This window comes from Sciurus vulgaris (genome assembly GCF_902686455.1).
Source record: "Sciurus vulgaris genome assembly, chromosome: 8".
Lineage (NCBI taxonomy): Eukaryota > Metazoa > Chordata > Mammalia > Rodentia > Sciuridae > Sciurus > Sciurus vulgaris.
Genome location: NC_136468.1, coordinates 134,437,970 through 134,451,402, shown reverse-complemented (window position 1 = coordinate 134,451,402; position 13,433 = coordinate 134,437,970). Strand labels below are relative to the sequence as shown.

The 13,433-nt window shown below is 45.0% G+C and overlaps 1 protein-coding gene across 2 annotated transcripts in view; it reads left to right on the top strand.

Annotated features, from left to right (window-relative positions):
• THOC5 (THO complex subunit 5) overlaps positions 1 to 13,057 on the top strand; it is a 41,019-nt gene extending 27,962 nt beyond the window's left edge. For both annotated transcript variants that reach the window (XM_079151332.1, XM_079151331.1), the window contains 8 exons: positions 1,573 to 1,674; positions 2,740 to 2,836; positions 3,572 to 3,686; positions 5,210 to 5,313; positions 5,445 to 5,532; positions 7,766 to 7,881; positions 8,551 to 8,741; positions 11,523 to 13,057. In XM_079151332.1, coding sequence (XP_079007458.1) covers positions 1,573 to 1,674; positions 2,740 to 2,836; positions 3,572 to 3,686; positions 5,210 to 5,313; positions 5,445 to 5,532; positions 7,766 to 7,881; positions 8,551 to 8,741; positions 11,523 to 11,586 — 877 coding nt within the window. In that variant the 3' untranslated portion in view covers positions 11,587 to 13,057. The remainder of the gene's footprint in view (positions 1 to 1,572; positions 1,675 to 2,739; positions 2,837 to 3,571; positions 3,687 to 5,209; positions 5,314 to 5,444; positions 5,533 to 7,765; positions 7,882 to 8,550; positions 8,742 to 11,522) is intronic.
• Positions 13,058 to 13,433: the final 376 nt, after the last annotated feature.

Here is a 13,433-nt window from a genome sequence, read left to right as displayed (position 1 = left end):
GCACCCCTGGATTTAATCCCCAGTACTAAAAAAAAAAAAAACCAACTTAATTTTCTAGTCAGTTCTTTATGTGAGACAGAGAACAGGGAAGAGCCAGAAGCTGGCTGTCCTGATGTTATGTTCCTAAAGGCATTCTGAAGCCAAAGTGCCCTGCAACTCAGGAGGATGGTTAGCATGTCCCACTTGAGTAGCTCCTGATGCTGTCCTTAGAAAGATGAAGGAGAACCCCTGTTGGTTCAAGAAAAGAATGACCTTGTTGTCCTTTGTGATAAAAATTACTACATTATCCCCGCACCATCTCTTCTTGCTTGTCACATTTAATTACATGCTGTGCCCTAACCGTCTTAGGTGGGTGGCAAAGTGAAACTGTCTTTCTCTGCTTATGGCATTGGGTCACCTTGTCTCTGGCACATGTAATACTGTCTTTTTCTGGGGACATAAAGGAGGGCTTTTTCTGTGATTATCATGACATTTAGTCAAAGTGAGATAGTGCACCAAAGCTCTATACTTTTTCTCTCTGGGATGAAAAGGAATTTGTTGTGCTTTGTGAAAATAATATTTATTTCTATTATTATACTAGAAATTGTTATATTTTACTCAATATTATTGGGGGGGGAGGAAGGGGGAAAATTGGATACAGGTTCCAAAGTACATAGGAGGAATAAGTTCTAATATTCTACAGCATAGTAGAATAACTTACTATAGTTTATAAAGAACTAGAAGAGAGGAGCTTGAAGGTTCCCAACACAAAGAAATGATAAAGATTTAAGGAGGTGGAAATGCTAACTACCCTGATTTGATCATTATACATTGTGTGCATGTATCAAATTATCACACTGAACCCCATAAATACACACTGTTTATATATATAAATAAACACTTAGGTCTGGGATGTAGTTTGGTGGTTGAATGATTACCTGACATGAGTAAGGCCCTGGGTTTTATCCCCAGCACCACAGAAAAACAGAAAACCTAATTTCACATGTAAACAAAAGAAATTATTATTACTATAATTATTGCTAGTGTGATGCAGGTTTGCTCCTCCAGAGGTAAGGCCCTGCCAACATACAGTTCTTGAAAGGATAGGTTTTTAAAAAAGACTTGTGATTAAAAATATCACTCTTATCTAGGGGTGGTGGTGCATTCCTGTAATACCAGTGGCTTAGAAGGCTGAGGCAGGAGGATCGCAGGATTGAAGCCAGCCTCACCAACTTAGCCAGGCTTTAAGCAACCTAGTGGGACCCTGTCTTAAAAGGAGCTGGGGATGTGGCTAAGTGGTTAAAGCACTCTTGGGTTCAATCCCTGGTACCAAAAGAAAGAAAGAAAGAAACTACTTCTTTTGACCAGATTGTGCAAACCCTGACTCCTGCACTTACAAGCAGCATAAGCTTGGAGAAGCCATATCTTTCAGAATGGGAATAATATTTCTCCTTACCTCACAAGGTTGTGGGAATCCAGTAATTTCAACCCATAAAAGGTTTGCCCCACAGAAAGCACTTCCAAATGCCCAGGTCTACCTCAAGGCAAGATGTTGGCTGGCATTCTCACTGCAGCCTCTTTTCACTTTTGCAGGGACTTGCTATCTCCTGACTCTGTCCTGAGCTGTTTGTATCCTGGGGATCATGGGAAGAAAACTCCGAATCCAGCCAATCAGTATCAGTTTGATAAAGTTGGGTGAGTCTGCAGCATCTTGTTCTCTCCCAGCCTCTCCACTGCTGAGTGTTTCTGGTGGCTCAAGCTCATGATGGATATTTTTTAGGGCTAGCGGCCACCCAGAGGACAAGGAAGACCCCAGGACAGGAGGGAACACTGTCTTTTCTTGCATTTAAGGCAAAGGAATGTCAGAAAAGTTGAAGTGTGTAAGGATCAAAATTTAGATGGGACTGGGGCTGTAGCTCAATGGCAGAGCACTTGCCCAGCATGTGTGAGGCACTGGATTCAATCCTCAGCACCACATAAAAATAAGTAAATAAAATAAAGGTATTGTGCCCATCTACAACTAAATAAAATATTTTAAAAAAAATTTAGAGAACATAAAAACTTATAATACGGGGTATGGGTATAGCTTCCCATGGCATGGTTGCCTAACATGCACAAGGCCCTGAGTTTAATCCCCAGCACCACAAAAACAAACTGAAAGAACCCATGATACAGCCAGGTGTGGTGACTCACACCTATAATCACAGCAACTTGGGAGGCTGAGGCAGGAGGATCACAAGTTCAAGGCTAGCCTTGGCAACTTAGTGAGGCCCTAAGAAACTTAATGAGACCCTATTTCAAAATAAAACAATGTAGGACTGGGGATGTGCCTCAGTGGTTAAGAACCCCTGGGTTCAATCTCCAGTACTAAAAAAACAAACAATAACAAAAAAACACATGATACATTATAAATGTGTAGTGTTTTTGCTTGATTTTGTTTTGGTTTTTTTTTTTTTTGGTGTGCTGGGGATCACACTCTCACCCCCAGCCCATGTATAACATTTTAATTCTCTGAGAGTTAAAATTTTTATTTGCTTATGACTTGAAAGCTGCAGGGGGGAAAAGAAGAAAGTAATGTGAGAGACGAAATTCCCAGTAAGGAGCTGACGGAGTTAAGGGCTTTGTGGGCTGCCTGGCTGTGAGCACAGTTGAGCCTGTGAAATCCACCTGTCTACAGGACATGGGAGGGTGAGAGAAGGCTGTATCCAGGGACTACAACAGAATTGACTAAATTGTCTTATTCTGTGTTCTTTTCTCTAGCATCCTGACTTTGAGAGACTATGTACTTGATCTGGGTCACCCCTATTTGTGGGTACAGAAGCTGGGTGGCCTCCATTTCCCCAAAGAGCAGCCCCAGGTATGTACACTCACCCTGTCTCCTTGGCCAATGGGCTCTGTATCTCCTGTATAGATTCCAGAAAGGCTTCTGGTGGCCTTTGAGGCTTCATTCTAACAGAATGTCTTCACTTGGGACTGTGAGCTCTTCTCCATCTACCCAGGACACTCAAATGTCTGGGGCTATAAGCATTAAAGTGCCTTTTTTTTTTTTTTTTTTTTTTGCAGTTTTTAAATAGCAATTTTATAGTATTGATGGGTCATAATTAATTTAAACATTTCTCCATTTTAAACAATAGAGGAGTATTTTTTTTTTTAAATCTGGTTTTATTTGTTCTCAATCGTTCTACTAAAGTGCCTTTTGCCTTCTCTGAGCCTACTAGCTTTCTAAACAAAGGTAACTTGGATCCTTCCTCTGGGTACAGTATGACTGCAGGTTCTGCACCCTCAGTTTTGCATGCAAGGATGCCAAAAGCAAGGCATGGACAGAATCCCAGGAGAGCAGGCACCTTAGCACCTTAGCAGAAACCTGCCTTTTCTCAGAAGCTGGCCACAGCCTCTTGACAGCTCAGCAATTTGTGTTTTTCCTGTGAGGGCTCAATGTGTGGCCTGTCATAGTGGGTAAAACCTACCATTCCTAAGTGGCATCCACCTTGGGGCATGGGTGGCTCATGAGGGCTGTGCAGGATGGCAAATCCTAGGAGAGTGGGGGTAGTGGGGGAGCTCTCAGGTGTGTACCTCTCACTGTCATTCACAGCACACAGTGATCGCTGACCACTCCCTGAGTGCTAGCCACATGGAAACCACCATGAAACTGCTGAAGACCAGGGTGCAGTCCCGTCTGGCCCTCCACAAACAGTTTGCATCCCTGGGTAAGTCACTGTTGGAGCTGGGGCCTAACAGCCACTCAGACAACACCAGACCAACTCTTAGTCAGAATTCTTAAATCCTGATGGCTAATCAAAGAGACCTGGATTTCTGGCTTTACTCAGCAGGGATGTTGTCAGGGCCATTGGGAAGAGCTGCAGGCCCATCTAGGCAGAGGTCTGAGCTCCCTGCAGCCATGAGGGGGCTGTCCAGCCTCCCCCCAGAAGAGGTTCAAAGCCTTTGAGTGGCACAAGTTCACAGACTGATCAGGGCAACTCATCCTAGATCTGTGCATCACGGACTATGATGTGATTTGACAAGTATTTCATGCCAGGTGCCAAGCATAATGAAGTTCAAAGCAGCAAAGCCCTGCCTTCATGGAGCTCACCTTCAGCTCATTTGAGTCCAGTTGTACAGTTGATCCACACCCTCATCTCTTTTTCTTTTTTCTTTTTCTTTCTTTTTTTTTGGGGGGGGGTGCTGGGGGAGGCATGGGGGATTGAACTTGGGGGCATTAGACCACTGAGCCACATTCCCAGCCCTGTTTTGTATTTTATTTAGAAACAGATCTCACCGAGTTGCTTATTAGCACCTCACCATTGCTAAGGCCGCTTGGAACTCAGGATTCTCCTCCCTCAGCCTCCCCAGCTGCTGGGATTACAGGCCACCACACCTAGCCCTCATCTCTTTTTCAAGACCTACTGAGGTGGTCCTCCCTAGGGTGGCATGAGTCCCCTATGTTTTCTCCTGAGCTTTTAGGTGATTCTAATGACCCTTTGACCTATTTGGCAGCCATATGGGACTTTCAATTTGTTCATTTGGTAAATACTTAATGAGTTTACCAAGTATATAGCACTTGCAGGCGGGGAGTGTCAGATCTTTCTGAGTCACTGTCAGAAAGGGTATTGTTTTTCCAGAACCCATTAGGAGACCCCACCTTGGGGCTATTTCATTGGTTCCACATGGACCCTGATCTCTGCAGGGCAGCATTCCCTATCCATTAGGCTTTGCTCCCCATCAGCATTGCTGAGTTTGTTTTGTCCCAAGGTTGAATGATTGTCATCCAGGACAGCATTTACTGTGTTGGCATATTTGCTTATTGAGTTGCCAGCAGGAATTTACCCTGGAGCAGTTTTCCAGCTCTTCTCCCTTAGAGGAACTGACACAGAACACTTCATTCGTTTCCTCTGTCAAGGTCAGCTGTGAAAAGGCAGCCCTCTCAGCTATTTGATCTAATTAACAATCATTGCTGCAGAGGCCCAGAAACTGGTTCTGGCCTCAGGGTTTGTTTTGTTGGCCATCATTTGCATTAAAAATAAAGCACCGTGAATGCTGGTGCTGGGTCTGTCCTTAAGCATGTAGTTCTGGGTGAAGGTCATGTTGGTGTGCCTGTTTCTCTTGAGTGCCAGGTGTACCTGGACAGATGGAGCGCTACCCTAGCCCTCCAGAGAGCCCTAGACAGATGCTAGCTACCCAGCTATGGTACATGATCTCCATATATGACACCACCTGTCTTGCTGTCTTTTAGAACATGGCATTGTGCCAGTTACCAGCGATTGTCAGTACCTCTTCCCTGCCAAGGTTGTCTCTCGCCTGGTGAAATGGGTGACGATTGCTCATGAGGATTACATGGTAGGTGGAGGAGTGACAGGTCACACATGCTGATCATGTCACCTTTTAGCTCCTGCTTGCACTCCTAGCAGTGCAGACAGATTGACTGGAGAAGCCAACAGCTGAGTCTTTGTCCATCATGCCTGTTCTAGGATCTGCATTTTACCAAGGACATTGTGGAGGCAGGACTGGCCGGGGACACCAATCTCTACTACATGGCGCTTGTTGAAAGGGGCACAGGTAGGTGACTGCTCTGCTGATGATAGTGGTTCTGTTCAAGGGGAACTACCAAGAATCAAACAGGCCTGGAGGTTGCCTAAAGGAAGCAAAGGATTCTGGAATCCTGGCAGTGGAGTCTTTGCAAACAGTAGTGATTGTGAGAGCCACTCTCAGCAAGGACTTTTTCCTTAGGGCAGTCACATCCACCCTTTATCTCATTTAATCCTCAGGACAGTCCAGTCCTGGGGGTGGTCGTATCTCCCACTTTATAGCTAAGGTCACAAACCTGGGCTAACCTCTAAGCCGGAGCCCTCCACCCTTTGCTTAACCATTGTCTAGCATCAGACCCCCATCCTTTCCTCAGAAGGGCAGAGGTGTCACTCTCAGCTTATAAAGAGCAGGGCCCAGGACCCCCTCCCTCTTCTATAGTCCTGTACGCCCCTTGGAAGCATCAAAAACTGTGATTCCTCACACCTCTTCTGGCATCTGGCTCTGCCAAGACTTCCTGCCGGAGGTACTCAAACACTGTGCTCAAGGAATTTGTCTCACCCCAGCCTCAGCAAGCCTGTCCTTGTCCATAAGATCTCACTCCCTAGGTTTGCTCCTATGATCACCAAGCTACAGAAGTTGTCTAGTTCTGTATTAGTCTGTTTGGGGTACTATAACAAAATTTCTAAGGCTAGGTATTTTATAAAAAAGAGATTTTTTTTTTTAGCTCACATTTTTGGAGGCTGAGATCCCAAGATCAGGTGGACCAATCTGTTTGTCTGTGGTAAGGATTTAATATACTACCAGTGGCATCACAAGGACAGGAGCATGTGTGGAAGAGAGCACACAGTGTAACAGGAAGCCAGAGAGACAAATGGACTAGGCTTACTCTTTTTATAACAACTTACTTCTATGGGAACTAATCAGAATCCCACCAAAACTATTATCCCTTCAGAGGGCAGTGTCCAACCCCAAGTCCTAATCATCTCCCATTAAGTCTACCTCTCAGAGGTTCTACCACATCTCAACACAGCCACTGAGGACCAAACTTCTAGCACATAAACTTTTGGGGGACACAGTCAAATCAAATGCAAATCATAGCAAGTTCTAAGACAGTGCCCATGGTTGGAGAGGATAAATGTCATCCTGTTGAGAAAGACAAAGGCTGTCACCAGAGGAAAAATGAATATAGTAAAAAATACAGATATTTTAACAATTATGGATGCAACTCTGATATTGGGCAGTTCCGATTAAACTTAGCATTGCTGCTTTGCAGCTGTTTGATGGTGAAGACGTCAGAGCTCCAGTTGCCATGTAACTGAACATGAGGATTATTGTACCTATCTCAGAATCATTGTTAGGATGAAATAAAATAGTTTTAAAGGGTTTAGCCGTGCCTGGAATAGAGTAAGGCCTCAACAAATGTTGGCTATTTAAAAGAATTTTAGGACTAGGAGCATAGTTCAGTGGTAGAGTGCTTACCTAGTATATGTGAGGCCCTGAGTTCAATCCCAGAACTGGAGAAAGAAGGCAAGAGAAAAGAAGGAAGGAAAGAATTTTATATAGCAATATAAAAAATAAAAGGAAGAGAGTAGACAAAATGTTTGCTATACCTGCAGTTACATTTATAACAAAATTATTGAAAAGAAAAAGCAATAAATAAGATTTCATATGAAAAAGCCTTAACAACTTAGTGAGACCCTGGTCAAAATAAAAAGGACTGGGGGCCTGGCATGGTAATGCACACTTATAATCCCAGCAGCATGGGAGCCTGAGTCAGGAGAATTACAAGTTCAAGGCCAGCCTCAACAAATTAGTGAGGCCCTAAGTAACTTAGACCCTGTCTCCAAAGAAAAGATAAAAAGGTCTGGGGATAAAGCTCATTGGTAAAATGGCACTGGGTTCAATCCCCAAAACAAAACACCTTGACCTGCTGGCATATAAAGAAATGACAATAAAAATTCTTTCTGAATGGCAAATGGAACTTACGGGCAAACCCAAGATGGGCCAGATGCTGGGGAATTCATTTTATCGTCGTGGCACAGCAAGTAGAACAAAGTCCTTAAGGGGACCAGAGTTACCAGACCTCACATTCTGTAATCTAGCAATTCCACGTAGAAGATTCTAGAACAGTTAGTACTAGAGTGTACTCTGCAGCACTTGAATTAATAAGAGACATCCGAGCTGGCCCTGGGTACCATGGGAAGGCCGCCATACTGGGAAACTGGGTGGTAGAACTAATTTTTCCTCTTCTTTCTCTTCCCAGCCAAACTCCAGGCTGCTGTGGTGTTGAACCCTGGCTACTCTTCCATCCCACCCATTTTCCAGCTTTGTCTGAACTGGAAAGGGGAGAAAACCAACAGCAATGATGACAACATTAGGGTAAGACCCCTGGGATGGGGAAGAGAGGTGAGGGGTGACAGGAAGAACAGGAAGAGCCTCATGGAGAGGTGGGCAGTCATAACCTGTCACAGCTGAGGTCTTGGGCACTAAGTGTGCTAAAGCCTATAATAATAGAGTGCTTAGGCCCATCTCATTTGCTCACCTACCTTGGGGCTCATGAGTTTCCCCATTTATAAAATAGGAATCCTTGCCTTTGAAAGTTTGTTGTTTGGGGCTTCTGGTGAATACACGAATAAACTCAGAAGCATTATAGAAGCTCTCGAATGAGATGCCGATGAAATCACTATAGCTGTTAATTACGTTACACATGCTAATATGATTTGGCAGAACCCTTATTGTCATATAGTATGTCTTTAACACTAGTACCTTCTGACTTGGCTCTTATTTCAAGATTCTTTCTCTGTACATATGTGTTCCTGGCTGTGGGTATTTGAGACAGGGAAAGTCATGGGTCAGAATCAGGAAAATCTTGTTTAGAGGAAAGGGAGGCCTCAGTAGGAGGCAGTCTGGCTTCACCTGTGGGCCTGTTGAGGCACAGCCACAGTTCCTGTAGCACCCTCAGACCCACCCTGGGACAAAAGGCTGGTCAATGCAGTGAGCTACCCTCAGGAAGGTAGTGCTGAGGCACTGGCTTTCCCACCCACACAGGCCATGGAGAGCGAGGTCAACGTGTGCTACAAGGAGCTATGCGGCCCCCGGCCCAGCCACCAGCTCTTGACCAACCAGCTGCAGCGGCTGTGTGTGCTGCTGGATGTCTACCTGGAAACGGAGAGCCACGACGACAGTGTGGAGGGGCCCAAGGAATTTCCCCAGGAGAAGATGTGTTTGCGACTTTTCAGGTGAGGGGTGGGCCAAGGCCTCCACCTTCTGGTGACCTCTCACAGGAAGGTGGAACAGAGATCAGAGCCTCTCAGGAGCCTAGGTCTCTCAGGGACAGGCAGGAGGTATGTGCTTTTTGAGGTACAATTGCCTTTTTTCACAGCAGAAATTAAAATCCTGCTGCCAGATTTCCTGGGGAGGACTTGTGCCCTCCTTCTTGAATCTTCCCCTGCAGCCTGGTTCACGTTCTTCATGAACACCCAACCAAGGAAACAGTGCCAGGCCACAAACCAAGAGGATGTGGCTGAATTTCCAGTACTTTTTACAGAAAACAGTAGGGTCTGTTTGCTTTTAACTATTCTGAATGAGCATTTTAAGCTATGTCCATCACGTAGGCCCCAGGTAGTCTTCTGTAGTCTTCTAGGATGCTCCCTGTCTGGAGATTCCGGCTATGTGTAGTCAGCAGCACAGGGGAACCAGCTCCTAAGTGAGAGACGAGTGCAGAGACCACAGAAGAGTCATTGCTACTCAGCTGAGACTGTTTCCTTACGGCCAAAGTGGTGAAAGTATACCTTGTAGCTTATTATGAATCTGAGGCAATTCATGTAGTTTCCAGTGGTTCCTGACACAAGACAGCTCCACAGAATATGCCAGCAGCTTGGTACTTAGTGTCTGGGCTCATGTCAGTTCTGGCTACTTTTTCCTTTCTCTTTGACATTGGTTTCTTTCTTTTCTTTCGTTCCCTAACTCATGTTTTTATACTTTTTAAAACCTGAGTCCACTGCTTAGGCCTCCCTTCCAAGTGGTGTTTGAGCTCTAACCTCTCTCTAGTTGGGCCATCCCTCTTGTCCTTATCAGTCTGAATGGTGCCATACCTTGCCCTTATCTTGTTCTCAGATAGCCAGTTCCATCCCCAGGAAGCAGTCCTAGCACCTCTACTGGGTTGGTTCATTGTGTTGTCTAATAATAAATCCCCATGTGACTGCAGGGAGGCAGAGCTGGTGACTATTGCTGGTACCTTCTAGGACCTGCTGTCCCTAGTGGGTCAGTGTGAGACCTCAGCTCTTCCCACTCTCCCAGCTCACTGTAGCACATTTCCAGGGCAGGAGCCCCCACGTGGCCTGTGCTTATTTCCTCTTCTCAGATCTTTCCCAAAGGACCCATTTCCTGAAGTGTTAGCTCCTCTGCATACACTTTGGGGAAGGTGTTCCTTTGATGACTCAAACCTAATTAACTCCATGACAGGCAGATGAGAGATGTGAGGCTTTTGTCCCAGAGTCCAGATCATCACTGGGATTGGGACTGAACCAAGGTACCTAGTTCAGAGTGCCGGCGTGAGCAGCAGGAGACCTGAGTTGCAGCTTAGCTCCTGGCCAGGGACTGCCAGGCTGAGGCTTCTCCATCAGCGCCGTACATGGACCTCCCCAGGTGACTCTGTCCTTCTTGTGTTAGGAGGCAAGTGATGTCACAGATGTGAGGCAGGACTTTAGCACCAGAAAGAGGCCCTGGGAGTTTCAAATTCCAGCTTCTGCCTGTATGATTAGGGCCTGTGCTTAGCCCCTCTGAGCTCCAGTTTCTTCATTCATTTTTCTGCCTCAGGTGTTACTGGGAGGATGAAATGAAATGGGATGGAGAGTGTGAAGTGCCAGGCACTGCAACCTGAGTACACCCTCAGCCACTGGTGGTGGAATAAGAATCTTTCTTCCCTCTTTATAATCCCCGTCACACATTCATACACACATGCACACAAACAGAACATGCAGGACATTGCCTTTGGTTACCATTGAATATCAATCATAGACAGCCAGATATGGGGAAGGAGCTCTTTACTGCTGGACATCTACTCCTTGTGGAGTGGTGTGGAGGAGGCCCCTCTCTGGAGTGTTAGGCAACCCAGAGTTTATAGCTGAAGCACCTATGTTTCATGGATCAAGGCGTTGGACCCAGGTCTTGCTGTGCCCAGCATGTCAGCCTTCCTGTGGCAGAGAGGCTTTGGCATCAGACTTATTCTCAAATTTTAGCTCTGCTCCTTCCTGGCCGTACAGTGTTGGCAGACATTTCACCTTCCTGAGCCTGTTTATTCATCTATAAAATGTGTACAATGATAGAAATGGCATCTAAGAGATAGTAAGTGTTTGCAGGGCATGGTGGCACATGCCTGTAATTCCAGCAGCTCAGGAGGCTGAGGCAGGAGGATCAGGAGTTCAAAGCCTTGGCAACCTAGCAAGGCACTAAGCAATTCACTGAGACCCTGTCTCTAAATAAAATACAAAATGGGACTGGGGATGTGGCTCAGTGGTTGAGTGCTCCTGAGTTCAATCCCCTGTACCGCCCCCAAAAAAGAGGTAGTAAGTATAAATCCATAGTATGACTCTTGGCAGACAGTGCAGATTCTTTTCAGTCCCAGGCTCTTGCTTGCATGGGACTCTCCCTATAAAAAAGATTTAATTTTTTTTTCTTTACATTATGTAAATTATAGAAATAAAACATGTTTGTTATTATATATATAAACAACAATAATCTAAAAAGTGAGGGTACTCAATCCGTGTCCAGTACCCACCTTCTTGAGGGCCTTTCCAGGTTTATGTTCACACATTTGCAAGCACATAGAGACATTTTTACAAAAATAGTGTCACACCTTACTGTATTGCAATCTGTTTTTCTCACAGTGCCTTGAGTCATGTGTCTCCGTCCCCCCCTTTTTTTTTTCTAACAGCTACATGGTATTCCCTCTGTGAGTGAAGTGTAATTTATCAGTCTGGAAGGAATGGTATTAACTGCTCTTCCTTCTATTTCTTTAGGGGTCCAAGCAGGATGAAGCCGTTTAAATATAACCATCCTCAAGGATTCTTCAGCCATCGCTGACCTGCTCTGCCTATTGCTGCCCTGAGTATTAGGCCTCTGCTTTCACTTTGGCCACATGTAGCTCTTGATATTTTCTGAAGATGCTAGCTCATTAAAGTATCACCTGAACAAATAGCCTTTGTTTGTACCTCCTTGGGGAGGTGGTTTTACAATCTGAAAGGGCAGCTGGGAGCCATGGCATAGTGTGAAAGAGGTTTGTAAAGGGCAGCCAAGAAAAGCAAACCACTAGAGATTCTGATTCTGTCAAGAGGTGCCATCCTCTAGTCCGCACACACCTTATTTGTTTTTGCTTGGGGCAGAGGGTTCTTTATCATCTTGGTATTTATTTTCTTGGGTCTCAGCTATTAGCTGGAGAAACCAAAGTCAGAGCCCAAAAAGCAAAAGCTTCTCTCCCCTCTGCCCCAACTCTTCACTAGTCCTGTCATTATCCATAGTAACTGGATTCCCTCTGATGGATGCTTTAAATATCTGACAATGCAGTATAAATAGAAGACAAATACATCATAGAGCGTAATTCTAAATCTTGAAAGATTTAATGAAGTCAGTGAGAGTGATGTTAGAGAATCACAGGCAGAGCTGCTGGCCAGTGAGACAATGGCAGAATGAGACCAGATGACATTTGTGGAGAATCTTCATGGTAATAACATGAAAAATGCCCTCCAAGATGATTTGACTCTTAGGATTAGGAGAAGTCCTGGGAAGAATTTTTTTTCAATTACCTCCTTTGTGATCCTCCAGCAGAAGTCAATGTGAAAGATGGCACAGGGTATTTTGGATAGTTTTGTCAGAAAAATTATACCTCTGCCCCCCCACAGCCAAAAAATCAATAGTCCCTGAAAGAGAGGCCTATCAGGGCCCTTTGTTTTATAGATGGAAGTTGGAGCTCAGCCAGAGAGAGAAATGGTACCTTAAGTCACCATCAAATGACCACCACTACCTGAGCCTCCCCTTCACCTTGGCCTCCATAATTCCTTTGAATACCAGAGGCAGGTGCTTTCCTGCCCAAAGGCCCTCAGATTGCACCTGTGTCACCTAGCCTGGGAGCTGAACAGAAGCACACATTCCAAGCTCCACTCCAAATATTCTGACTCAGTTGACCTGAGATGGGCCAAGGAAGTATATTTTTAACAAGCTCCCCAGGTGCAATGTGCCCTAGTCTTTTTTTGGAAGACACTGTACTTTCTTATTTTTCTTGGCGATTCAAATAATGCAGGAGGATTAAATTCTCTGAGCAGCTCCCCTCTTTTGTCTTCTGCAGCTGGTTTCCTGTCTTAGGAGCTCTGTGACAGGCCTCTCCTTCAGAAATCTTATTCCTGGGAAGCTCAGTAATCAGCTGAGCAGAAGAAACAAAAATCAGTCAACATCTACTTTTACTGAATGCTTACAATGGATACCAAAGTTCATTGTTGTGGAAGGAATAAAAGGTTTGATTGGGAATATCACAAAAAATAAAATTTATTTTGCCTTGGTCCTCTGGGTGCTTTTTTCTGTTCCCATAGCAAGATCTTGTCTTTTTCCTGACCTACTTACCTGGGACATTGTCCCTGCGGGCATCCCCTTGGTCTGGCCACCTTCAGGCCTTGTATCTCACTGCCTGTGCTGAATAAAATCAAAATAAGACCTAAAAATAGTTCCTTTACTGGCCCCTGCATTGCAGCTTCCACTTCTGTTCTTGGCTGGAAGTCGGCCAATCTGACTCAGCACAAAAGCTCATCCCGAAAGGAAACTCGGGACTTGACTTGTGAGGACTTAAGAGGAGGCTCTTTTTCCTAGCAGGGCTCATTGCACATTTTACCCTCCCAAAGAGACTTTCTTCAAAGAAGAAGGCTAAAGAAAAGAATCCTTTG